This window comes from Neovison vison, chromosome 3 (assembly GCF_020171115.1).
Source record: "Neovison vison isolate M4711 chromosome 3, ASM_NN_V1, whole genome shotgun sequence".
Lineage (NCBI taxonomy): Eukaryota > Metazoa > Chordata > Mammalia > Carnivora > Mustelidae > Neogale > Neogale vison.
In genome coordinates, this window is record NC_058093.1 from 211965946 (window position 1) to 211993565 (window position 27620).

Genomic DNA, 27620 nt, shown 5'->3' on the forward strand with positions numbered 1-27620 from the left:
TGGTTCACTTATGCCTTTCCTTGGTCCCCAGGTGCCTGCACCCCCAGCCAGTATGGCAGCCTCCCCACTCCCACCGCCCGACCCCCAGTTTGTCCTCCGTGGTACTCAGTCGGCGGTGCATGCGCTGCATTTCTTCGGAGGAGCCCAAGGACAGGGATGCCCACTCCTCCTCTCAGGGTGAGTAGCTGCGGCCCCAACCCAACCCCAGGGGTTAGCCCATGGTGAATTTAGGGGCAGTGGGCTACCAGTGAGCCAAGGGCTCATTTGGGGAGCTCAGTGACAGGCTCCCTATGCCTCTCCAGAGGAGTGGACTCTGCCGCGGGTGCCCTCTGAGGCTCCTGAGGGCTCTCTGCCTGCCATCCCTAGTAAAGGACCACTGTGCCACTTTTACCCTTAGTTTACACGTCCAGCCGTCCTCTAAACTGAAAGTTCCGACTGAAATGCCTGGTCCACCAGCTGGGTGGTTTCTCCGCCAGCCCTGCAGAGCATGCTGGGACTGTCCTCCGATCCCTCTCCCTGAGCCTGTGCTTTTGCGCTTGTCACAACAGGTCCCTGAGTGGGCTGGTGCACATCTGGAGCCTGCAGACGCGGAGGGCAGTTGCAACCCTGGATGGCCACGGGGGCCAGTGTGTGACCTGGCTGCAGACACTGCCCCAAGGGCACCAGCTGCTCAGGTGGGTCTTAATGGCAGCGAGTACAGTCCCAAAGGAGTCAAGCTGTGGCCCTCAGTAGGGGCCATGAACTTGCCATGGAGGCTCTCAGTGTCTCCCCCAGCTGCCAGGGCAGCCCCTCCCCATGGCAGAGCAGTGTGATCTCTGTCCTTGGCCCATCCGGAGGCAGTGTCCAGGTCCACTGGGTGCCCGTCGCTGGTCTTTGTGACCACTGCTCTGTCCAGGCAGGTGCCTACTGAGACGAGCCTGATGGACGTACAGAACAACTCTGTAGGGGCACCTGGGAGGCTCAGTGGGTTAAGCCGCTGCCTTTGGCTCAGGTCATGATCTCAGGGTCCTGGGATCAAGTCCTGCATCGGGCTCCCTGCTCAGCGGGGAGCCTGCTTCCTCCTCTCTCTCTCTGCCTGCTTCTCTGCCTACTTGTGATCTCTCTCTGTCAAATAAATAAATAAAATCTTAAAAAACAAAAAACAAAAAAACAACTCTATAGTGGCCTGAGCAGAGACCTCCCTGGTCTGCCAGGGGTCTCCAGTGGCAAGAGCTAGGGGTTCATGGTTGAGCTCCAGGGTTCTTCTTAGAGGAGCCTCAGCTTCCCTCCTGTGGACCCCAGGGATCTGGTGTCACCACACCTCTGACAAATGGTCCCCTTTCCACGCAGTGGTGCAGAACTTGTGTCTAAAGCCCGCCCACTGATTGGGGTTGTGCTCCAAACCCTGAGAGCAGCCACCCTCTCTGGGCACTGGGAGTGCCACAGGGGCGCCCAGGTCCATGGCATTTGGGCTGACCGGTGACAAGGAGAGCAGAGTGGGCATGTGGCACTCCTGACAGAGGAAGCTGTGTGGTGGGCCCAGCTGTGAGCAGCTGGAGACCGGGCCGCAGAGCCCAGAGGGGCCATGTTCTGGCACTGCCGCCACGGCCTTGAAGAGGTGCCAGGCTGGAGACTCCAGGTGAGAGGTGGGCCAGGAGGTAGCAGGAAGGGGCTGGTGGGGGAGAGAATGAGCTTATGTCTAAGTTTAAGTGAAACTGTCCTGAATGCCCTCCAGGGCAGGTCTGCCTTCCTGCCGGGGACTCGGGTCCTGGGCATCTAGGCACCACGGTTCCCAGTCCCCAGAAGACAAGGCCTGTCAGGGACACACCGTTTTGCAAAGCACTTTTGTGCCAGACATGCTACTGCTACGCCCCTGAAGCTGGCTTGCAGGTGATTGAAGAACCAGAGGTATCCAGGAGGCTGGTGGCCTTGGACGCGTGTGCCTGCAGAGCCACACGCTGGTCCTCTTCTCCCCCGGTTGGTGTGACAGGCCCTCCGTATGGTTGTGGACTTTCCCTGATGCTTAGAATAGACACTGCATCCAAATACCACACTAAAGCACTTGTGCTGGATGCTGCTGTTTGTAAACATTCCTCCTGTGTTTTCAGCCAAGGCCTTAGGACCCTTGGCGCCTCCTGCTCCTCCTGCTCCTCCAGGGCCTGGATGCCTTGGGCTGTTCTCAGGAAACGCCCAGCCCTGGGGTCCGACCCTCAGAAAGCTGGCCTGAGGGGCACCTGGGTGGCTCAGTGGGTTAAAGCCTCTGCCTTCGGTTCAGGTCATGATCTCAGGGTCCTGGGATCGAGCCCCAAGTCGGGCTCTCTGCTCTGCAGGGAGCCTGCTTCCCCTTCTCTCTTTGCCTGCCTCTGCCTACTTGTGATCTCTTTCTCTCTGTCAAATAAATAAATAAAATCTTAAAAAAAAGAAAGAAAGCTGGCTTGACGTTGTGTGGGGAGGCAAGCGGCAAGGGCAGCCTGTGAGTGAATGTTGGACGGTCGATCCTTCCCCTTTCCAAGCTGGACAGCACAGCAGTAGCCGTGCTCCAGGCAGGCAGGGGCCATGGGTCTGGAGCAGTAGCCGTGCTCCAGGCGGGCAGGGGCCCATGCACGTTCTTGGAATGCCCAGGTGCGTTTACGTTGCACTAGAGGCCGGGCGCCCAGCTGTGTTTGGAAGCCAAGTATCTCCAAAGTGGCTCTTGAGAAAGGAAGGTACGCTTTCATGTCAAGGGGAGGCTGGAAGACAGAAAGCTGGGGGCCTGAGGGCACACCTGCCCAGTGACAGCCACCTGGGTGGGTGTGTTTCCTCCCTCTTCTATGGCTACTGTAGCACCCTTGCAGAAGAGTGCACAGAACAAGTTTGCAGACTGTTGTACTATCACGGAGTGGACACCTGGGTAACCACTGAAGTCAGAGGCAGAGCCCTGACGCTGGCTCCGTTCTCGTCCTCAGGAGGCAGCCCCCTTGCCCTCATTCTTGCCTTACCATTTGGAACAAGCATGTCCAAAAACCATAGACTTGTTAGGTCTGGTTTTTTTTTCTTACTTACAAAAATGGCACCATGCAGAACAGCTTCCTTTGTATGGGACTGCTTCCGCTCAGCTCTACTTTGTGAGCTCCACGGTGGGTGCATGTAGCTGTAGGGCTCTGTGTGGGATTTTCCTGTGCGGTGTTCCACTGGATATGTGTGAATGCTCATTCTACTGTCAGTGGAGATCTGGATCATCCACTTGGGGCTGAGAAGCTTAAGGATTAAGACCCCAGTCTGGGTCTCCGGGCACCCGGTGCATGCGTGTCTGCAAATTGGAACCTGGACCCAGAGGTGGGGCATCGGCCACAGGGTGTGCATGTACTGGGCGGCTCAGAAGGTGCCAGGCTGCCCCCAGTGCAAGTGCCCCCACCCCTGTGCTGCTTTCTGGGTACAGCCTCATTTGCATTTTCCTGACCACTTAATGAGCCAGCCCTCTTCTGCAGTCGTTAGCTACTGGGATAGAGTCTCCCTTCAATCCGCATTTCTCTAGCAGACTGACTACCTTGTTCTCATTGAGTTACAGGAGGTTTTTTTATATTCTAGATGTGGCTGATATTTATATCATCAGGTGCTGTTCCCACAAAGTGACTTACAGTTCTCCCTCTATGATGTGTCAATGAGTGGAAGTTAGCCATTTAAACAGGGTCAGAGCTGCCATCTTTCCCTTATGGCTGGTGCTTCTGTGTCATGTGAAGGAGTCCCAGCAACAGGTCATGAAGACCTGATCTCTCAGGAGCTTCCCTCCTGTTCCTTTTTGGCCCACACTGCAGCTGGAATTGGCTGTTGGTGAGGTGTGCGTTCTTTGTTTCTGTATGGATAGCCAGCGGTTCCATCCTCCCTTTCCTCATTTCCCCTCCAAGTTCAGGGACACGGGCAGCTGAGGAAGTGGATGGCACAGGGTGGCTTCGAGGCAGAGGTGTGGGAGCAGCGTGCCCAGTGGGCAGAGAACCAGGGTGATGGGGGCAAGGTCTCAGAGGTAGCTGGGGAATTTGGGAGATTGGCTGTATCATGCAAGCAAGTTTGTCAGTGGAGCGTGGCAGTGAATATCTTGAGGAAAATGGGAGGCAGCTCTCTCCCAGTCAGAGAATGGAGTCACACACCTGAGGAGGAGGAAGGGGAGGAAGAAGCCTTGGGGCATCAGCATGAACTTGTGAGGTTTTGAAAGTATATACCCAAAGATAGGTGCAGAAATACTTGTGTATGTGAGTGTGTTTGCCTGTGTGTGTGAGAGGGGTGTGTATGTATGAGCTATGTTTCCATGTGTGAGTGAGGTGTGTGTGTGAAGTATGTCTGTGAGTGTGAATGTGTGGTGTGCTTGTGTGTATTTGAGGTATGTTTGTGTGTGATTGTGTGTGTGAGGTATGTTTGCATGTGTGGGTAAGGCATGTGTGTTTGAGGTGTGTTTGCATGTGTGGGTAAGCTGTGTTTGTATCTGAGGTGTGTATGCATGTGTGGGTGAGGGATGTGTGTGAGATGTGTTTGCATGTGTGTGTGAGGTGTGTTTGTGTGTGTGTTTGCGTGTGTGGGTGAGGGGGTATGTGAGGTGTGTTTGCACGTGTGAGTGTTTGCATGTATTAGAGAGAGGTGGGTGTGTGTGTGAGTGTGTGTGAATTTCCTGGCTCTACTGAGAGGGCCTGGTGGCAGCGGCACCTCACAACAGTAACCACACCAGAGCCCAGACCTTGGTTTGCAAATATCTCTCTGCACTGGAAGGAACAAGGATTCCTTAGAGAAATGATTCGGGATCTGGAATATCTTGCTGATGGACACGTGTCAGAAGGACTCTGAGCCAGCTCAAAGGGGGTCCCGCTGCCCAATCTGGGATGGTTTGAGCACAAAAATAAATAATGGGAAGTGTAGATGACAGCCCACTGAGTAATACAGGAACACGCAAATCCAAGCTGATGGAAACAGAGAGAACAGAAGGAGAGGGGAACACCCATTCTTCCTGTAGGATAGCGTCTCGTAAATGGAGGAGGTGGTGGGTGTGGGAGTCCCCTGCCAGTGGCTGGGAAGGCCCCATTCCTGTTTGATGTCTCTGTAAAAGTATTTGCTTTTAACTTGAGTGAACACACTTTTCCAGAACTCTGCAGATCGGCTATCTGCCCTCCTCCTGGGTGCAGTGTGCAAGATATTTGTCACAGTCTGCAGTCCATCTTGGGAGCCCAACACCCTGATTGTTTTCTTAACTTATACACAATAACGTTTGCTCTTTGTGGATTGTTCTGTGGGCTTGACGATGGCCACCATCACAGCAGTGCCCACCCCCCAGGGCCACATAGGGCTGTCAGCACCCTGCATAGCCTCTGTGCTGCCCCCTGTAGACGGGAGCCCCAGTCCCCCACTTGCCGTCATGCTGTCTGGGAAACGTCCCAGCAGGGGAATCATGCCATAGGTGGCTTTTTGGCTCTGGCCTTTTGGCTCATAGCAGAAGGCATCCGATATTCCTGCGGGTTGTAGCACATGTCACAGTTTGTCCCTGTCTGTCACTGAGTGGAATTCTGTGGTGTGGAGGCACATGGTTGGTTCCCCAGCCTCGTACTGAAGAGTTGCATCGAGTTTGGGCAGTTAGGAACAGAGCTGCTGTTTGTGTACAGACTTTTGTGTGAATACAGGGCTTAAATTCACTTGGGAAAACTTGTGAGGGTGTGATTGCTGGGCCATCACAGTTAATTCACAGAGGGAGGGAGGAGGGTGAGCTCACATTTTGGCAGCATGGGGAATGGCAGGAAGAGCCGGGGAGGCTGGTCATGGGGCATGTGTTGCAAACCTCACTGGCACATGGTTGATGGTGCTCCTGTGGGATGGCCCATGAAGGTGTCAGGCCTCAGGCATCTTGGATACAAAGCCCTTCCTTGGCTGAGGTGCCCCCAGCCAGGTAATGCATACCATCTGGGCCCCTCTCTGGAAGGTGTCCCCTGCCTTTCGTCAGCATCAGGCTGGCCCCAGCATGCTGGCATTTGGTCCAGGTAGGATACCTGGTTTGCTCATCTTGGAGGCTCATGGCCTTTCTCCTCTTGGTTTGGCAGTCAGGGCCGGGACCTGAAACTGCACCTGTGGGACCTGGCAGAGGGCAGGAACGCCGTCGTGGACTCTGTGGCCCTGGAGAGCATGGGCTTCTGCAGGAGCTCTGTCCTCGCTGGGACTCAGGAGCGCTGGATGCTGGCTATGCCGGGGAGAGGTAGTGACGAGGTGAGTGCCAGCCTGCCTGGTACCTGGCTTCACAAGCTGCTTGCACTTGGTTCCCCATCCTGAATGCCTATTAGAGGAACGCTGTGCCTGCCACAGGAGCCCCATGGGGTGCCAGACTGCAACTCCAGGGGCCTTGGTCTGGCTGCTGCCCCAGTACCCAGTACTGCACAGCATGGGGCTCGAGACCATCAGGAGTGCAGGGGCAGAGACTGCCTGGAGAGGTCCTCAGAGGACTTAGGAACAGGCATGCATGGTGGGGAGTCTCGGGCAGGCCAGCAGGAGATGGTGGGAGAGAAATCATGGCCTTCTGGTAGTCTGAGCATCAGGGGCAGCCTTTTGGGTTGCTGAACTGAGTTCTGGCATGAGAGGCCTTGATCAGACCTGGAATGCTGAGGGTTGGGGGAGGCTGGCACTGGGGCAGTAAGTGCAGAACAGAGGGTGCAGGTGAGAGGGAACTCAGAGAACCGGGCTCCAGGTGGGCGTGATGGAGCCTCGGAGGTGACTGTCAGATGAAGCTCAGGCCAGAGTGGCCAGCAGTGGTTGGTGATGGAGATCTGGTCAGGCTGGGCAGTGTGTCCACACCCCCAGAGGCAGAAGAGGTAGAGTCCGCCAAGGGGAACAGGTGGTGGAAAGCGAGGGTGGAGGGTAAGGTGGAGGATGAGGGTGTGGCTGGAGGGGCCAGCACTTGGGGAGCTGAAGGGAAATTGAAGAAGAAACCCAGGAGCAGCAATCGGACAGGCCTGTTGAGTGTTGGGGGCATAGGCGCTCAGGGTCTGGGTCGAGTGTGGGGTGCCATAGGCTCTGATCCCGGGGCAGGGAGGGCCTGGGGGTACACACATCCAGGGAGAGGGAGCCTCCTGTCTGCCGCCCACGGCCATGTCTCCCTGTGTTCCCTGCCGGCCCCAAGGGGCTGTGCGGCAGGCGGCGCTGGGCAAGGACATGGGGCCCCATGCCCACAGCAGCGAGGTTTGGCCCCTACCCAAGAAGACTCGTTTGTCTTAAAGCAGATTCAGTTCATAAATAATGAGAATGGAACAGGCATTTATTTGTTCATGATTGCGTTTAAATCGCCAATTAGGAGCTACATACACTTTTCTTGCCAATTTGCCAAAAACCTGTTAAAAGTTTTATGAATGTGAAAAGAGAGGGGTGTGCTTCCTCCCGGACAGCCGGGGCCAGGCAGCGCCAAGCCTCGCTCCGGCGCTGTACGCCGTAGAGCCCAACCCTCCCCACTGAGGTGGGGGTGCCCCGTGCTGCCCTTTGCTTCTCAGCCTCTCTGGGCCTTCCTGGGCCTTCCTGGCTGCGCATCCCACCCCTGGGGTGTGGCCCCTGACACCCGGCATGTGCTGCTCCATGTTTTTAACTGACTTGCTGGCTCCTTAGTTGCCAGTGCAGGTGGCACCTGTGGTTTTTAGGAGCAGCCAGTCCAAGGACCTCAGATTTCCTGGGAAAATGGTTGTTTTCCATGTTCCCACCTGGAATCTGCCTGGATGGAATCTGCTTGGAAAGGCATTGCTGGCCTATGCCCAGACAATGCCCAGGGAGGACATGCTCCCACCCTGCTCGGCCGTCTGGGTGGCCACGCTTGCCCAAACCAAACATTTTACCTTCTGGAAACTAAGGTTGCAGTCGAATGCCAGATGGAAAGTACACTGGTATCTGGAGGAGGCTCCAAGCGCAGGCGTCCAGGCCCTTGCCAGAGCCCAGAGCCCAGAGCTCTTTGTTGGGCTCACAGCGGCCTCTGGGCTTGCCCTGGTCCTTGAGCCCTGGGCTCCTTGCTCTCCTACACCTAGGATGTGGCTGTGGGTACTGCCACTCACTCTTCCTCCCATAGTGTCTTGCTCAGGCTTCGGGGCTGTCCTGGTTTTCCCCCTCTACTCCCCGAGCTGACTTGCAGGGTGACTCACCCCTACCTGAGTCCTTTGCCTTCACACCCCTCCTCACTGCCACCAGAGGGATCTTCCTTGGCCCACAGATTGGGAGAGGCCATCCCTCACCATACCTGTGTGCCCTTGTACCAGGCCATCCAGGGTGTGGGCCCATGCAGACTGTGTGTCCAGGGACTTCTGTTTCTTCTGGCGTCCGTCTCTCCATGAGCACATGCAAGCAATCAGGGTGGCTTCTCCCCCCAGGTCCCAACTACCCAGTCAATATCTTTTTAAAAAATATACTTTAAAAAAAAATTTTTTTTTTTTTTTAGTGGGCAGAGGGGCAGAGGGAAAGAAAGAGAGAGAATCTTTTTATTTTTTTATTTAAATTTTTAAAGAATTTTATTTATTTATTTGAGAGAGAGAACATGAGTCATGGGCAGAGGCAGAGGGAGAGAGAGAAGCAGGCTGTCCACTGAGAAGGGAGGTCCATGATCTCCCAGGACCCTGAGATCATGATCCAAGCCAAAGGCAGACGCTTAACAAACTGAGCCACCCAGGCACCCATATTTCTTTCTTTCTTTTTTTTTTTTTTAAGATTTTTATTCATTTATTTGACAGAGATCACAAGTAGGCAGAGAGGCAGTCAGAGAGAGAGGAGGAAGCAGGCTCCCCGATGAACAGAGAGCCCGATGCAGGGCTCGATCCCAGGACCCTGAGATCATGACTTGAGCCAAAGGCAGCGGCCTAACCCACTGAGTCACCCAGGTACCCCACAGGCACCCATATTTCTTTAAACTTTTTTAAAGTATTTTATTTATTCACTGATAGAAAGACCACACAAGCAAGGAGAGCAGCAGGCAGAGGGAGAAGGAGAAGCAGGCTCTCATCTGAACAGGGAGCCCGATGTTGAACTTGATCTCAGGACCCTAGGATGATGACCTGAGCTAAAGGCAGATGCTTAACTGGCTCTGAGAGAGAGAATCTTAAGGAGGCTCCATGCTCAGCAGGGAGCTTGTTTTTCCCTCTCCCTGTGCCCTCACACTGCTAGCAGCTTTGCTGCTTTGCATGTGCACAGGGCTGGGTGCCCAGGTGTCCCGACCCAGAGGAGCAGTTCTTTCTCTGTTCTGTGGAGCATCTGGCCTCCTCGGTGAGCGCGCCCTGGCTGGGGCCCACAGGCTTCCCACAGTGTCTACAGCCGATTCTCAAAACGGTAAGCCTGAAATTGAGTCGCTGGTACTCACTGCCAAGGACACAGAGGCTCCGAAAGCCCACTCCGCTTCTCCTGGGTTTTCACCGACTTCTGGGACATCCTTAGGTTCCGCTGTGTCTTGGTTGCCATGTGACTTTTCTTGTATGTCTTTTTATTTTGCTAGAGCTCCTCCTTGAGCATCTTTGCTGTTCCAGGGGCTCCTTCTAGCAGCCTCTTATTTGATGACAGTAACAACCGCTCACATCACTGAGGGTCTTTTCTGTCTCCTTCGTGGGCAGTGAGGGCTGCGGGGGCTGGTATGGACACTGATCTGCAGGCCCCGCAGACGCTGGGGGAGCCTGTATGCGTGTGCATACGTAGGTGTGTGCCTCTCTGTGGGGACGTGTTCGTACTCTGCAGCGAGCCCCTCCCTGAAGACACTGTGTGGGCCTCTGGTAAGAGCCCTGACCAGAAGGTCCCCACAGCCTCAGCTTGTGGGTGTGCCGCCCCCATGCAGGCCTGCAGCTGGGAGGCCTGGGCCACCATGCCACTGGCTTTCTACCCTGCCTGCAGCGTGCCTTCGAACAGACCCAGCGTGCAGGTAGCAGATCGTGAGAAGACTCAGGACTTAATCTCAGGCCTTGGGCTGGTTCTCCCCTGTGGGTTAGTGAGAGCAGCCCAGCTCACACCCACCTGCCTCCAGTTCACTGGGTGACTGAGACATCAGGCCAAGCTGTCCCTTCAACACCCCCCAGCCCTGCCCCAGACTCTTTATCTGCAAACCAGAAGATGTCCTCTTGTTGGCGAGGGACGATGTGGCTTCATAGTGGCTGCACGCTGTCAGCACAGCCCCTCTCATTGGCATCAAGCTGGCCCGAGGGCTCTTCGAGCCTCTCCATCATGGAGTGGCAGACTTGCTTCACATGGAATCCCCTCTACCTCCAAGCACCACAGGAGGGGGCGCCCTTGTCCCTGCTTGCTGGAGATGAGACAGTAGGGATGCAAATGGCTGGGGGAACAGTTTCTAGGGAGGGCAGTGCTCTAGTGCCCAAGCCTGTTCCTTGTGGCTGCAGCTATCCCCTGCAGATGGTGTGGGGCAGAGCTTGGCCCAGCTCAGATGGACAGGCCTGAATGTGACCTGGTTGTGTGGACCAGAAAGGCACATCTTCCATCCCGGAAGCAGGAGGGCCTGCCCCTGCATTCAGGTGACACAAAACACCACTGTGATACCCAGTATAGAGGTGCGGGGTGTCAGGACCAGCCAGGCCCCAAACACAGTTCCCTTTGGTGCATACCATGTTCATTTCCTAGACTTGCTGGTGATCCCCAGTGGTCCCTTGTGCATTTTCTTTTCTTTTTTTTTTTAAGATTATTCATTCATTTGTCAGTGAGAGAAAGAGCACATCAAGGGGAGTGGCAGGCAGAGGGAGAGGGAGAAGCAGGCTTCCTGCTGAGCAGGGATCAGGATGTGGGACTTGATCTTAGGACCCTGGAATCATGACCTGAGCTGAAGGCAGATGCTTATATAACCGACTGAGCCACCATGATGCCCGCCCCCATGTGCACTTCTGTAAACCATTTGATGCACCTGAGATAGTTCAGAGTTGTTCACATGAAAGCCCACATCAGGAAAGAGAATGAGGCAGAGATCGGGAGGATGGGTAAACTGAGTCAGTGCCCAGCAAGCCCCCTATTCAGTGAAGAGGTAAAATCAGGAAAGGCCAGAGGTGGTGATGCTGGTGAGAGGGACATGCTGGTCACTCAGGAATGATGTGTGAGTTTCACAACACCCGGCAGCGCCTGAACCCACGAGCCTATGTGGCCTAATTAGAAGGCTCGGCTCCCAGGTTCCTCTGGGGAGCAGACAGAAACTCGCAGCAGCCTTGGTTAATCGCCTTAAAAGTCTCTTGTTTGTATAGCACAGGCTCGACTTGGCGCCCGCCCAAATCAACTTGTTTTCTTACCGTCAGGTTCAGATTCTGGAGATGCCATCCAAGACGTCAGTGTGCACCCTGAAGCCGGAGGCAGATGCCAAGCCAGGCATGCCCATGTGCCTGGAGCTGTGGCAGGTAAGGCCCAGCGCACGCCAACCACGCCCTGCCAGTCACGCCTTCCAGGCCGTGAATCATGCCCCATTCAGGATTTAGTTTATCGTCAACCACGAGCCCCCTGGGAGCCTGTATGCACGCTGCCTTCTGCAGCCTCAGTGTCCCTCCCCAGGGCCTCCTGCTGCCCCCCTGCCGCTGCCGCTTGTCCTACAAATTGCCCGGGGGCGGGCCTGGCTTATGCTGTCCTCTGCAAGGTGCCACCCCACCCCCTGCACCGGCCTGGGCAGTGAGGAGGGACAGTTGGGTCAGAGGAGCAGCCCCCTCTTGCAGAGGGCCACGAACTCCACTCCTCTTCGCACGCCCACGTGCAGCCCTGCACAGGGCTAGGAGGGAAGTGCTGACTAACCCTGCAAGCCCGCCCGGCCCCTGCTTGGCTGGGGATTACCTTCTGTGACTTCTTTGCCTCCAAGGCAGGAGTGGGCTTAACATGCTGACTTTCCCTGTGGCCACACTTGGCATTTCTGATTTACAGCCATTTCCTTCTTTCTTGTCTATTCTTTCTGCTTAGAGAGGGTCAGAAGACATCTCCTGAGGCTGGCAGCTGAAGCCTGGGACCAGGGATTGGGTCACACTCCAGAGTCCTGGCAGCATGGGTTTTGGCTCCAAGGCCAAGAGTGAGGTCTTGGGAGGGATCCTCCTGAGCCCGCCCACTTGCCTCTACTAGAAGTCCCATCCCTCCACAGGGCACAGCCTCCTCCTGGCCACAGGGAACAGCACAGGCTCAAAGTGCACTCCTGTTCTGCTTCTCAGGGCTGCTGCTGTTTGGGGCAACAGAGCTGATGATCTGGTGTGTTCACCTGGTAAGAATGCCAGGCAGCATTTTTGCTGTGACAGAGACTGCGGTAGATAAGTCTTTCACCGGTGTCTGCCTTGGAGAGCACGGCTTATAGGCCATTTTCCCAGCTCTGTTCAGTTCACCAGCACCTTCTAGGAGCTACCTGAGCCTGCCTGAGATTGGGAGGAGGTGATTCCTGCCTCGTGCTGCGCTTCTTGTTTACACTTCTCCCAAGATGGGCTTGGGCACTTTGGGGATGTCTATGGGGCCAAGAGGACCCACAGGGCCAGGTACCCCATCAGAGCCCTTGCCCCATGCTTTTCATCCCTCCACGGACCTGTGCCTTCTTGCTATTGGTTTCCCCCTGTGCAGTTTCTTCATGAACATTCCAGTTGGAATTTGTTTCGATAAGCTGATTCCACCGCTCAGAGACAAGCCCACAGGGAGCTGAGCAGAGGGGTGGGGGTGGGGCTACAAGATGACCGTGCTCCTGGCACCTGCAGGTTTGTGGCGGGAACCGCCTGAGGTCTGCACGCCCAGGGCTGCGGTGTGGTGCTCACACTTCCGGGCAGGGCCTTGGGGCTGCACCCGCTCACTCTGCTTCCCTGGAAACACCGTCATTGCGTAATCATGTAAAAATTCCAGAAGAAAAATGTATAGAAACGGGATGTACAAACTTGTTAAGGTAATTAATATAGTTGACAGAAGGACAAATCGAGTTTTTGTTAGTTGATACAGATCCAACGCAAAGCATTCTGTTAAAAGAGAGTTGACATTAATTTGAAATGTCCTTTTTTTCTCTCCAAACCTGAAGGTCCAGGTTGTAGTTTATTAATCTGAGTGTGGCAGAGGGACCTGACACGGTATTTCTCACTGAAACATTCAGATGTATTCTTCTTTTTTAATCTTTTTTTAAAAAAGATTTTATTTATTAGAAAGAGAGGGAGAGAACACCAACAGGGGGAGGGCAGAGGCAGAGGGAGAAGCAGACCCCTTGCTGAGCAGGGAGCCTGATGTGGGGCTCCATCCCAGGGTTCTGGGATCATGACCTGAGCTGAAGGCAAACACTTAACAGACTGAGCCACCCAGGTGTTCTGTATCTTTTTTTTTTTTTTTTTAGATTTTTAAAAAACTTTATTTGAGAGAGCATGCAAGTGGGGGGCAGAGGGAAAAGAGAAAGTAGATTCCCTGCCCAGCGCCACACCAAGAGGATCCACCTCTGCACTCTAGGATGAAGACCTGAGTGGGAAGGCAGACAGACTGAGCCACCTAAGCACCCCGGATTCTTGTTTGGTTCTTCAAAGGGGCCGATTTGCATTGAATTAGGTTGATTATCATATTAAAGCTCAGGAATACTGATCACAGCAGCCCTGAGAACAGGCTTTCAGACCCTGGGCCTAGGGTCCCCTCTAATGAGCTGGGAACTCCCTACAGTACTGATCCCAGCAGGTGCTGTAGGCGGGGCCTGCCTGCTGGGGTCTCTCCCAGTTAGGGTGCCCAGTGACAGGAGAAGACACAAAGCAAGTCCTTCTGGCAACTTTAGGTCCTCGCCCCATGGAGATCAGCCTGTCCCCAAAGGCCTGAGGCCATGAGACTGCTGTTCTACCTGTGGAGCCTGTAGCTGGGGTCCGCAGGGGCCCTGCAGCATGGATGGGAGCAGCAGCCATCCGGGCTAGAGCTCAGAGCTTGGTCACCCTCAGCAACAGTGAGGCGAGCCCCTGCAGGTTGGTCTGGCTCCTATTCTGATAGGTGGGTGACTGGCATACAGCCCGTGAAAGCGCCGAGACGCTCAGAACCCAGAGACCACACGGGCATGCTACAAACTTGGGCTGCAGAGACAGACCAGAACCAATGTGTTGGCACTGAGAGGAGCAGCGCCCTGGGGCGGCAGGGTGGAGGAGAGGCTGGGCAGAGGCAGGGTGGATGGGAAAGCAGGCGACAAGACAGACCACTGCCCCGAAGGGAACAGACCCAAGTGGGCCCCAGGTGAGCTCCTCAGAGCTGACCTCTTGTGTGGGACCGGGCAGGTCTGGCCTAGGGGGTTGGTGTGAGTTCCTGGTCAACAGACAGAGCACTGGGCTGTTCTCATCTGGCTCTCACCCTCCTAGCAGGGTCCAGATGTGGTTGCTCATGGGGGAAGGCCCTTTCTGGAGAGGCACAGTGGCCTGAGACAAGGTACCTAAGCAGAGGGCCTAATCGCTTCTTCAAGCAGTCTATACGTGTCTGGAGAAAAGCCTTAAAAATAATTTTGTGCTGCACAAATAGTTTCCAGTCAGGTGACTTGAAAGATACCAAAGTGGAGCTCTTCCCCATTACAGAACTGCAGAGAAAGCGTACTGACCCTGACGGGTTCGCATGGGAGGCCAGACGGAGGCAGGGATCACGCTCGGCTGCTCCCAGCCTTGGCCCCTCCGTGACAGCATCAGCAGGTGGCTACAAACACAGGGTTCATGGTCAAGGGTTCATGGTCATGGGGCCCTTCTCCTAACTGCTTGCTCAGTCGGGCCCACTGTGGGGGGCAGTCAGCCTATAAGAGGCCCTCAGGAGGGGCACAGGCTGCCACAGGCTAAGTGAAGCTAAGAGCCTTTCTTTGTATGTATGAACACGTATTATCATCAGGAAAAAAAATGTCGGAGCCGTTCCTGTGGATGTGCAGGAGACATCCTCCAGACTAGCTGCCATCTCCTTCTGATCAATGAGCCACTCTGCATCAGGCTCCCTCTGGCTCCCTTCACTAAGCAGGGCCCCAGTGACATACATCACACCTTAAAGCCTCAGTTTCCCCTTCTGATACACAGAGAGAGCCCTGCTTCCAGGTGTAGAGGATATAGTGTGCTCTTGGTAGACACATGATCTGGTGCCTTTTGGCTGAACCCAGTCACCTTGCTTAGCAGAGCAAAGGTTCTTTCTGGACACTCTGTGATGTGTACAGCGTTGGGGCCTAGAGCCCCCTTGGGGTGGGTGGAAGCACCCACGCAGCTCATAACGGGAGCTCCAGCAGGTGGGGAAGGAGAGGCTCCCTGGCGCCATTAGCCCGTGACCCCTGAGGCCCAGGTACTCTGCTCGGTGCCAGGCCTTGCCGCCAACAGGGGACTGACTGTTCTGGGAGTTGCAGATGACCCAGTAAGCAGCCTGGCTGAGCAGCTCCAACCCCTCTGCCGCCAGGACCCCATTCTTACCACTGCATGCAGAGGCCAGGCCCACAGTTCCTGGAGGCTCAGCTGAGCTCCTGGCTCTTGGAAAATTCACTGGGGAGAGGGTGTGCTCAGTTATTTCTGACATTTTGAGTGACGCTGACCCCAGGCAGCTCAGCAGGAAATGCAGAGACAGTGAAGAGCAAAAGGCATTGGCAGGCGTGTGCTTTGCCCCAGAAGCAACCTGGGTCCCTGTCCTGGAGCCTGGGCACCAGGCACAGGGCTGCCACTTTCAGTGCTGGGGTGACACAGCGTCCCGCGGTGCTCCCCTGGAGTGGTTGCCGAGGTGAGATAAACGAGGCGTCTGTCCCGGGTGCAGAGCCCTCTGACCCGCGTCCTCATTCATCACAATAGCTCAGGGCCGGCAGAGCTCGGCTCACACCAGTCAGCGCCCTGGCGACTCACCAGGCCTGGGGGGGTGGGGGGCTTCCGCGGTGACGTTGACAAAGCACAGAAAGTTCATTTTTCATTGAGATGGAGTTCGTGATTTCCTTTGGCTGGCAGTTCTAGACAGGTGACCGGCCCCACGAAGGGGTGGCCACAAGTCTCAGCCTGCAGAAAGGAGGCAGGAGGAAGCTGCAGCACCCGTCCCGGCTGGCAAGCAGCAGCGGCCTGGCAGCGTGAGGCGGGGGCCGTGCCGGGCGACCCTGGGCCCGGCGCCCTCCAGTCTCCGTCCTCAGAGAGCGCCAATGCTGGCCCGTGCCAGCCTGGTGCCACTGGTGTCTGCTCTCAAGGGGACACATGGAGCCTCCAAACTATTACTGCCGTGTGAGGAACACGAGGAATCAGTACCTGGCTGGGCCACCTCCAAGGCCCAGCGGGGGAGGCCGCCACTCTCCAGAGCCCCTTCTCCCCCAGAATGTACTGGAGCCTTCTTCAGGAGCTGACGGCTGTGCTGTCCCCACAGGCTGATTCCAATCCCCGCCCACTCCTCCTGGCCGGCTATGAGGACGGATCGGTGGCCCTGTGGGACGTCTCTGAGCGGAAGGTGTGCAGCCGCGTCGCCTGCCACACGGAGCCCGTCATGGGCTTTGACTTTGACTCCCAGAAGGCCAGGGGCGTCTCGGGCTCCGCGGAGAAGGCGCTGGCTGTCTGGAGCCTGGATGAGCAGCAGGCCCTGCAGGTCAGTACGCCAGACCCGAGGTGTCATTTATCCTGCTTTGCACTAACAGTCTGATAGGCTGAAACAATATTTAGGCATGAAGAGGAGTTGTTGCAGATCCCTGGCTAATTAATCACTGCGAGGCAGGGTGCAGGCCAGCCTGTCCGCGGGGCCGACGCAGGAAGAAGGGGGCGTGGGCGCTTGTGAACCGTTCACATGGTTTGGGTTTCTCTCAGACCTCGGGTTAACAGCAGTCACGTCTTGTCCATCTAGAGAAAAGGCATGTAGAGTCCAGGGGTAGGCAAGTCCATTTGCAAAGACTCCAAGGAATTCGGTAGGTAAGGAACTGATTAATCAACCCAAACCAACCCAGTGTGGAGAAACCCACTGAGTCACGCCCCCAGGGCAGTCTGCAGGCCAACACCAGGGAAGCTGTTCCTCTCTGCCTGCCACGACAAGGAAGGGGTGTGAGGCCTCAGGCCAGAGCGGGATGTTGCTGAAAACCTTCCCATGAAGTCTTGGTGGACTTTCCCTTCCCACATGGCTTGTGGAGCACTTGGGGGCCAGGTCTGGGCCTGTGGCTGGTGCTCGGCCTGCAGTGGCCCAGCCTGCACCCTCAGCCCTGTTTGGAACCTTGGGGGTAGAGTTGGGGGTTGGGGAGCCTCCTGTACAGGACTCACACGAGGGCAGGTCCCAGGGGGGCTACAGGTCACGGGATGAGAGGTTTGATGCCTCTTGGCCCCCAGAGGGTGGCCTGGTGCACTCTGGCATCTTGGGGTGGCTGAGGAGTCCCTATTAGCCAGGAAGCCTTGGAAGGAGGAGACTTGGCCACTTGACTAGCTCATGGAAGCTGCGTGGAAGGGCAGCGCTCTAAACCCAGGTCTGGTTGGGGAACAGGGCCCCAGTTGGAAAATGTGTGGCTCTTGGGGAGACTGCCAGCAGAAGCAGCGGCAGGCTTGGCACCTGGCCTTACCTGGGCGCTCATCGCTGGAGTGCTGGAGGACAGGACTGCCCCTCTGTGTAGGAGCTATGGGGGAGAAGAAGGCATCTCCCCTCACCAGGTGGTAAAGCCTTGCCTGCTAGCCTGGCAAGTCTGCTGTACCTCACACTCGCCTGGCCTGGACCCTCACAGCCAGAGGATGAAGATCTGGGCAGGCACCACCAAGCCCCTGAGGCACGACATGGGTTGGAGAGGGGCAGGGCGGTCCCCCAGGGAAACTAAGGGTGTGCTGCAGTGCCTAGCAGGTGTCACGCATCCTGGGTGCTACCCTGGGCGGGGGAGGGGGGTTGCGGCATTGCCACCGGGTCATCCCGAAGGAGGGATGGAGCCAGGATAGCTGGGGCAGGGGTCTTATGTGGCAGGTGAGGAGTCCTGGGGAAGACAGAGGCTGAAAAGGAACGAGGCAGCGGGGTGCTAGAGGGAATGGTGAAGGACAAAGAGGCTCAGAGACAGACAGAGCTCAGGCAGAGGGAGACCTGGGAAGGGCGCTTTCATGTTGAAGCTGGAATTGGGACTGGCATCCTAGAAAGAATGATCCAGAGCAAGTGGCCAGCAGTGGAAGGGAGGAACTGCCCACTGTCCTGGTGTGAGGCTGCCTGGTGTCTCTCCGGGTGGGATCAGAACAGGAACCTGAGGGTGGGAGCGGCCGGCCAGAGCCCAGCAAGAGAAGAGAAAGGGGGTCAGTGTGATATTAAGGGACGGGTGCATGTTTCTGCTTCCTCAGCACTGCTCTTCCCCAGCAGATCAGCTTGTGCCAGTACATGGCCAACTTACAGTAAAGGCAACTAGCCGTCTGTCTTTCTGTCCTTCTTTTGTCTTAGAGAGTCCATGGAGGCCCTGGGGGAAGGGAGGGTTAGACAGGCCTCCACATGGGGCCAGGCCTGGCTATGGTGGGGCAGAGCTTCTCATGCCTCTGTCCCAGCAGAAAGGCCCCAAGCCCTTGGAATGATGGACCTGAGCAGGAATGGGAGTGAATGTCGTCGTGATGGGTGTCATCTTTAAGACTGGGGCAGAGCCAGGCTGGTGCTGGGTCTTCCTGTCCTCAGGAGGAGGGCATCTCACTGGGTGTCGAGCCCAGCCAGGTAGGCCTTGGAGTTCTCTCTTACACCCCTCCTTCCTGTTCCTTGAGCCTGGTGGGGACAAGCCTGGGCCTCCAACCTTCCCACTGTGGGGTCCAGGGCTCCATCCCACTGTGGCTTGAATTTCATCAGCCTGACCTTGCAAAAGGCTGAAGACTCGGGGTGCTTCCCTGAGAACCCCACCCCAGACTGCAGTACCCCCAGGACCCCAGGAAGGGTCCCCTCCTGCCGACCTGACCCAGATCTGCCTGGTCTCTGCCGGCTTGCTGGGGAAACAGCTGCTGGAACTTAAGACTTAAATTTATGGGGCACGTTCCAGTCCAGAGATGAACTTTTACTGTACTGATGAACTGAAAAGTTAAAGCACAGAGGATTATTAATGAATTTGAAAGTTAAAGCAGAAGGGGAACCAGGCACCGCGGGGTAGACGTGGTGGTTACGTGACGGTGTTACTCGGGGCTCTGGGCCCCACTCAGCAGCACACATCAAAGCAGGAGGACAGTGCCCCTCCCGTCGAGCACAGCCCCTGAGAACGGCTGCATGTCAGGTTCCGAGTTGGCTCCAGAGGCCCTGGAGGTTTTCAGGTTGTGACACAAGGCCCCTGAGGAGGAAGGTCAGGGGCCGGTGCCCACAGGCATCTACGGGCATCCTCGCCCCGAGGTCCTTGGTGCACCGTGCTGGCTCTCTGCTGCAGCTGCCTTCCCTGGCCCTTGAGCCACGTGGGCACAGATGGGCCTCACCTCACAACCCGCTGCTGGAGTCTCTAATGAGCCCAAATCAATCTCTCCCGGGCGGGCGCTGGGAGCGGAGACGCAGATGAGGTTTCCCGCAGCAGAGCGTGGGTAATGAGAACCAGATGGCGGCCGCGCCGCATGCACATTCCTGGCACCTGAGGTCATGTGCTGTGAGAGCCACTAGTGGCCAGGGATCCCTCCCAGAGGGTCCTTATCCGGGATAGGTGTAGCCAGGGACTGTGGCAGTGACCGGGAGCCTTGGGCCACCCTCCTCAGGACACTGTGGCCTTGGGGGCACATGACAATGCTGGGCCACTCACTTGCCTTCCAGAGGTGGCTTTTCCTCCAGCCTCCAGGGGATCGGGCCTTGGCTGTCGTCAGACACAGGTGGTGTGCAGACCTGCTCCTTCCTCCCACACTTGGGCAGGGCCCATGGCCTTGAAGCAGGGGCTGATTTACGGCCAGCAGTATTTTTAGGCCTTTAAGTAATATTGAACCACTCCCCCCCAACCACCCCAGCCAGCCTGGACTGGGAATCGGACCAACCACGCTTCCCCGAGGTGCACCCACGGCTGGTTGGCCAGGCGTCCCCTTGTCCCGTTGTGCATCTGCTGCCCTTTCTCCCAGTCCCCGCCCTCTAAATTGTCAGTGGCAGGACCTGTGGACCTGAGACCAAGCAAACTGTGGACACAACTTAACCCCCCATAGGCATCTCAGGAACACAGCAGAATAAGCAAGGCTCTGGCGTCCGTGACCATGAACGGACCCTGTTGGACCCTCCTCGGGAGTCTTCCTCGGGAATACAAGCGCAGGACAGGGACTGGCCTCTCGTGGTTGAGGTCGCCGTCAAAGCTTCTGCTGCTGCTTCTCTTCTTTCCTGCCAGGGGAGCCTACTTTCTGCCTTTGCTTCGGGACCAGAGTCACTCCCGCCCCCGTGGGCAGTGCTAGGCATCTTCACTCCTCCCAGGTAGTAACATGGCGTGGAAGATGTTCTGTGCCCTAGACCCAGCTTCCAGTGTGTGAGAACCACGGCTCCGGGGCGTCTATGGAAATTCAAATTCCTCTTCCCCTTGCCTTTGGTTCTTGGTGATTGTCAGCAAGAGCAGACTTGAAAGCAGCCCTTTTCTCCCTGGAAAATACTCCCTGATGGAATATGAAGGAGGTGACCCCCAAGCAGGGCCCCACATGGGCTCCAGGGAGTCCATGGCTCCGAGCCCAGGGGTCCCCTGGCTACTCCTGGCTTAAGGCAAAGTCCACAGAAGAGAAAAGGATGGGGGATGGTGATGGTCATCAGTTCTCATTTCCAGCCCTGTGTTCTGGTCCGTGTGAGTGGAGAGGGGTTCAGGCACACATAGGATTTGCCTTCTCACCCATGCACAGTGGCCTTGGCTCCCGCAGTCCTTCTCCAGCATGTGCCACTTGGTGGTCTGGACATCATGGTGCCCCAGTTGGTGGGCCAGGTACTGGCCAGAGCCCTGGAAGAGTAAGAGGGGGAGTCCCTGACCATGAGATGTGGGGCAGGCGTGGAGGTGACTGGGCGGGTCTCTGGGGGGCTGCCTGAGTGCTGATTGCCTGAGTGCTGATAGCGCTGACCAGGAGCCCAGGCCATTCCACGAGGAGGCGGGGTCTGTGGTGAGCCACCCACACACTACAGCTTGGACGGCATGCAAGTTTGCTGTCAGGTTTTGCAAGGGTCTCATTGTGGAAGATCCTCCTTCTGCTCCTAGTGGAGAAAGAATCTGGATTGTGAATAGGCATTGAGCTGTCAGACTTGGGGCTTTTCTTCTCAAATTAGTTAACTTAAATGAATTGCATTATTTTACGATATCAAAACAACCACATAGTCTTAAAATAAACTGTTAGCCTGTAGATTTCCATGTGGCGGGGCTCCTTCGGAATTGTTTGGGGCCATCAGTCGGCCTCTCAGTAAACTAACCTGCACCCCCTCCCCTGTTACCCCTCTCTGCTGTTGGGGTATGGGGAGTCCCAGAATCAAGGCAGGCATCCCCTCCTCTCCTGACCTCTGGATAAGCTGGTAGGGGGTCTGTTTTGTGAGTGGCCATGGGTTGCTGTTTTCTCCCGGGACAGGTGTTTTCTCTGCAAGGAAGGCTTGATTTTCTTCTTGGACTGATACAGGTTTCTGGATTTTTTGGCGGGGGGGGGGGGTGGTAAGTTGCCTTTTTCTAAGAATGTGTCTCTGGGCATAAAAATCTTTAAGATATGTTCTTTTTTTTTTTTTTTTTTTAAGATTTTATTTATTTGAGAGAGAGACAGTGAGAGAGAGCATGAGAGGGGAGAAGATCAGAGGGAGAAGCAGACTCCCCGTGGAGCTGGGAGCCCGATGCAGGACTTGATTCTGGGACTCCAGGATCATGACTTGAGCTGAAGGCAGTTGCTTAACCAACTGAGCCACCCAGGCGCCTAAGATATTTTTAATACTACCCCTCTTTTAGTTGTTTGAAATGACTATGTAGACTCTACTGTATTTATATAGCTGTCCCATTTTTTATTCCTGATCAGTCTTACCTTTGTTGATCTTTAAAAATCTTTTTTCCTATCATGAAGAGTCTCTTATGGTTTGAAAGAAGAAAAAGAAAAAAAAGCAACAAAATAAAAAAGACCAAAAAAATCCTTTTCTGTTTCATTTCTGTTCTGATATTTCCCTTTCTTCCTCCCGTGTTTTCTGGGGCTTGGTCTGTTGGTCTGACTTGAACTGGGTATGGAACCCACTTGTTCTGTCTGCCAGCCGACCCCCAGTGGCAGCCGCAGCCTCTCTGCAGCCCTCTAGCTGCATTCCACGTTGGGAGATGTCACTGTCTTCATTGTGTGGGGGGACCCAGTTTTTGTTTGTTCTCTGACTGCTGAGCTGATCCGAGTGTTTTTATGTTTCCAAATGTTTGATTTTTTTTCTTTCTCCCCAGTTTTTTTTTTTTTTTTTTTTAATTTTTGGATTTCTAACTCAATGCCGTTGTGGTCGGAGAATAAGGTCTGAATGATATCAGCTCTCTGAAATGTGGAGGCCAGTCCCGTTGACATAAGTATTCCACATGTGTGTGGGAAGGAAGTGCTTCTCGTTGCTGGGTGCATGGCCGTCCTGCATGCGCTCAGGCAGCCGTGGGGGCCGTGCAGTCCAACACCGTCCATGTGACTAGGCGCCTTGGGAAGAGGCAGGGAGACCCCGGCCCCAAGACACATCTTGGCAACTTCTCTAGCATCCTGTGTGTTCTTCTGCATTTTGGAAGCTGGCTTAGGAACATCCGGGTTTAGCATGGTCACCTTCCTGGGGAATTGAACCTTTATACCTTTGTGACTCTTGTTATCCCTGAGAAGGATTTTTGCCTAAAAGTCTGTTTTGCCAACTCTTAATGTGATCCATGCCAGGTTTCTTCTGATTATAATACTTACTGTATTATAGCTTTAATATAGCTTAAAAAATATAGCTTTAGAAAATATATAGCTTTAAAAAATAATTAATACAGCTTTAAAAAAATTCTTTTGCCTTCAGCTTGTCTTCAGAGCTAGATATCTCTCTCGGAAGAGTTGGCTTTGCACATGAATTGGGTCTTGTTGCTGCTCTTTTGTACTGTAAACGTTGCCCGGGCATTCTTATTCCTCAGGCACTCCTTCCAGAGGCTCAGAGAGCTGCCTGTTACGGAACATCTAGTGGGGACCTCCAACTCTGTGAATCTGCCCGTTGATGGTACCCACAGTTCTAGGTACTTCTCCGGGTTTGTCCTGGCTCCCCACTGGACTGTGGGGGAGCCAGCTCCCAGCCAACTCACCAGCCTTTGGGATCTGGCCCTCAAATTCTGATTTCTGTGTCTTCATTTTTGTTCAGTTTGAAATACTTTCTATTGTCCCTGACGATTTCTTCTTTGATCCAGTTGTTCCTTAGAAGTAAATTACTTAATTTCCAAATATTTGTTGATTTTGTAGATATCTTTCATCTAGCTTCATTCTGCTGTCAGTGAAGGAACCTGCACAATGTCAGCATTTAGCTATTTATTGAGGCTTGGCCCAGAACACACTGCATTACATCTTGGTGAGCGCGGGTGTTACGCATTTGTTAGGCGGAGCATTCTCAGCACGACCTTGGTCAAGGTGGTTGGTAGCCTTAGCGTCCACCATATCCCTGCTGATTGTTTCATCTAGTTTTTCACTAGTTACTGAGCGATGTCTTTGGATCTTTGAGTGTGGTCGTGAATGTGCCTATTTCCCCCTTTCTGTCTGCTTTGCTTCATGAATTTTGAAGCGCTGTCATTACATGCATTAAGGTGGTGACCACATCCGGCTGAATGGTCATCATGAAATATCCTTCTGTAGCTCTTGTCATGTCTTTTTTTTTTTTTTAAATAGTAATTTAATTTTTTTTTTTTTTTTAATGGAAGTATAGTTGACACCCAACAAATGTTACCTTAGTTTCTGGTGTAGCACATTCTTTATCTTGGGGTTGATTTAGTCTGAAGCTAATGCAGCAGCACCAACTTCCTCAGGTTTCCTCTTTTTGAGGCATGTCTCCCTTATTTTCAACCTAGGTCCGTCTCTTTATATTTAAAATGGATCTTTGGCTGTCTTGCTTTTCAGTCCTTCCTGATAATCTCTGCCTTCTGATTGGAACACTCAGTCTGTTTGTACTTAATGGAATTAGTGATGTGCCTGGCCTTAAGCCTGCCATCTTGATACTGGTTTTCCAGTTGTCACTTCTGTTTTTGACCCTCTTTTACTCCTTTCCTGCCTTCCTGTGTGTTAATCAAATATTCATTTTTTGGTTTTCCATTTTATTTCCTCTCTTGGTTTCTTTGCTATCACTCTTACCATTTTCTTCTGAGCGGCTCCTTGCAGGTTCACAGTACCCTTTGTCGATGTACCCAGCCCTACTCAGTCAGTGCTGCTGTGCCACTCCCCCAACGTGTGTCATACCCCATGCTAGAAGGATTCCATTTACCACCCTCCCACCCTTTCTCCTGCCACGGTTATACCTTTTACTTCTGCATGCCTTATAAACTTTTCAATGTTATTGGCTTTACGTTAAACTATCAGTGATTAAACCTGAGAGCAAGCCCTGAGCTGAAATCGAGAACCAGGAGCGTAACCGACTGGGCCACCCAGGCACCCCCAGGTTTTTTTTTTTTTATATAAACAAGGAATAGTACTATAAATTTGTTTTCTCTTCCTTAAGATTTTATTAATGTTTTCTTATCTCTGGCTTATTGCAAGAATATGCAGGATATAATACATATAGCATACTAAATACATGTTAACTTCATGTCATCAGTAAGGCTTCCAGTCACCAGAAGGCTATTGGTAGTTTTGGGGGAGTCAGAAGTGATAAGTGGGTTTTCAGCTGCATGGGGAGTCAGCACCCCTAATCTGCGTGTTGTACAAGGGTCAATTGTGACCATCTATTTCATCCTCTTTTGTGGGGGGGGTACAGTATGTATACTTTATTGATGGTACATGACAAGGTCGGGCTCCCCAAGCCCCTCCCCTTCTTCAGGGGATCTGGGATGGAAATAGTGGAGGTTAGGAGTTTCTCAGTGTTTGGGGGGATAAGTTGGGGCAGGGATTCCCCAGAAGCTGAGGGCCTCTCTCTTCCTCTTGCTCTGGCTGGGGCTGGTGGTCCAGGGGGCTCTTACTCCTTGGAGGCCATGTGGACCATAAGGTCCACCACCCGATTGCTGTAACCAAATTCATTGTCATACCAGGAAATGAGCTTGATAAAGTGGTCATTGAGATCAATGCCAGCTCCAGCATCGAAGGTAGAGGAGTGGGTGTCACTGTTGAAGTCATAGGAGACAACCTGGTCCTCAGTGTACCCCAGGATGCCCTTGAGGGGGCCCTCTGATGCCTGCTTCACCTCCTTCTTGATGTCATCATATTTGGCAGCTTTCTCCAGGCGGCAGGTCAGATCCACGACAGACATGCTGGGGGTGGGGACACAGAAGGCCATGCCAGTGAGCTTCCCATTCAGCTCAGGGGTGACCTTGCCTACAGCCTTGGCCGCACCAGTGGAAGCAGGGATGATGTTCTGGGCAGCCCCTCAGCTGTCACACCACAGCTTCCCAGAGGGGCCGTCCACAGTCTTCTGGGTGGCAGTGATGGCATGGACGGTGGTCATGAGTCCCTCCACAATGCCGAAGTTGTCATGGATGACCTTGGCCAGAGGAGCCAAGCAGTTGGTGGTACAGGAGGCATTGCTGACAATCTTGAGGGAGTTGTCATACTTCTCATGGTTTACACCCATCACGAACATGGGGGTGTCAGCAGAAGGAGCGGAGATGATGACCCTCTTGGCCCCACCCTTCAAGTGAGACCCAGCCTTCTCCATGGTGGTGAAGACCCCATTGGACTCCACAACATACTCAGCACGAGCATCACCCCATTTGATGTTGGCGAGATCTCATTCCTGGCAGATGGAGATGGACTTCCCATTGATGACAAGCTTCCCGTTCTCAGCCTTGACTGTGCCGTGAATTTACCGTGGGTAGAATCATACTGGAACATGTAGACCATGTAGTTGAGATCAATGAAAGGGTCATTGATGGTGACAATATCCACTTTACCAGAGTTAAAAGCAGCCCTGGTGACCAGGCGCCCAATATGGCCTAATCCGTTCACTCCAACCTTCACCATCACGTCTCAGGCACGCAGCTGGCACTGCACCTGAAGATGCGGCTGTCTGTCGAACGGGGAAGAGCAGAGAGCCTATTTCATCCTCTTTTTAAAAAAAACCAATCTAGGGATAATGGTTTTGTTTTCCTTCATGCACTTTAAGGGTGTTGTTCCAAGGTCATCTGGTGTCCATAGTTTTGAATAATTCATTATATCTCATCATTATTCCTAAACACACCATGCCTCTCCCTTCATGGTGGCTTTCAAGGTTTTGTTCATCTGTGGTTTTCAGTAGTCTCACTCTCCTGGAACTCCCATAAAGTAGACAGTTGGGTATCATTCCATACTCCCTGAGGCTCTGTTCAGTTTTCTTCAATCATGTTCCTCTCTCTGTTCTTCAGATTGAATAATGTTTATTGATATGTCTTCTAGTTAACTGACTTTTCAAAATTATTTACAATCTACCACTAAGCCTATCCCACAAGTTTTTCATTTCAGTTACTGAGCTGTTCCATTCCCCATTTTCTATTGTGGTTCTTTTTTTTTTTTTTTTTTAAGATTTTATTTATTTATTTGTGAGAGTAAGACAGAGAGGGAGAGAGAGAGAGAGGGAGAGGGAGGGAGAGCAGACACGAGCAGGATGAGGGGCAGAGGGAGAAGCAGGCTCTCTGCTGAGCAGGGAGCCTGATGCGGGGCTCAATCCTGGGACTCCAGGATCATGACCTGAGCTGAAGGTAGAACTTAAAGCAACTAAGCCACCCAGGTGCCCCTCTTCTTCTTTTGTTTAAATAAAAGACTATTTTTTTCTGAACAGTTTTAGGTTCACAGCAAAATTGAGAGGAAGGTACAGACATATCCCGCATGCCCCTTGCCCCTCACCCCTGTGCGTGCACGGCCTCCCCCATTATCGACAGCACACCAAAGTGGGACAACTGGTACAACAGACAGATCTCCACTGACACATTATCACCCAGAGTCTACAGTTCACAGTAAGTTCACTTTTAGTGGCGTGCATTCTGTGGGTTTAGACAAATGTATAATGATGTGTATCCACCATTACAGTATCACACACCGTGTTTTCACTGCCCTAAAAGTCCTCTGTGCTCTGCCTGGTCATGCCTCCTCCCACACTGACCCTTGACAACCACTGATTTCTCTTGCTGTCTTTGTGGTTTGGTTTTGCCTTTTCCAGAACATTATAAGGCTGGAATCATACAGTCTGTTGCCTTTTTGGATTGGCCTCTTTCAGTGAGTAATACACATATAAAGGTCCTCTGTGTCTTTTATAGTTTGACGGCTCATTTCTTTTTAGCACTGAAATTCCATTGTCTGGATGCATCACAGTTTATCTACCTGTTCACCTATTAAAGGACATCTTGGTTGCTTCCAGGTTTTAGCAGTAACGAGTAAAGCTGCTGTAGACACTGATGTTTGGTAATTGGCATGGTGGGGACCAGAGGGAGGGGGAGAAGAGAGACTCTTAAGCAGGCTCCACTCCCAGCACAGAGACTGACCTGGGGCTCGATCTCATGAGCCTGAGATCATGAGCTGAGCTGAAAGCAAGGGTTGGAAGCTTAACTGAGCCATCCAGGCACCCCACAGGTTTTTGTATGGATATAAATTGTTAGCTCCTTTGGGTAAATACCAAAGCATGCCGTTTAGGATCACCTGGTGAGAGTATGTTTAGTTTTGTTAAGATACCATCAAGCTGCCTTCCAAAGTGGCTGTAGCATTTTGCATTCCCACCAGCAGTGAAGGAGA

The 27620-nt window shown here is 53.7% G+C and overlaps 1 protein-coding gene and 1 pseudogene across 3 annotated transcripts in view; one reads left to right on the top strand and one right to left on the bottom strand.

Annotated features, from left to right (window-relative positions):
• Window positions 1–27620, top strand: part of GNB1L (G protein subunit beta 1 like) — a 59261-nt gene that overhangs the window by 26385 nt on the left and 5256 nt on the right. For all 3 annotated transcript variants that reach the window (XM_044243712.1, XM_044243713.1, XM_044243714.1), the window contains 5 exons: window positions 32–177; window positions 549–674; window positions 6033–6195; window positions 11226–11324; window positions 16240–16455. In XM_044243712.1, the coding sequence (XP_044099647.1) occupies window positions 53–177; window positions 549–674; window positions 6033–6195; window positions 11226–11324; window positions 16240–16455 (729 nt within the window). In that variant the 5' untranslated portion in view covers window positions 32–52. The remainder of the gene's footprint in view (window positions 1–31; window positions 178–548; window positions 675–6032; window positions 6196–11225; window positions 11325–16239; window positions 16456–27620) is intronic.
• On the bottom strand, window positions 24793–25880 carry LOC122903161 (annotated as a pseudogene).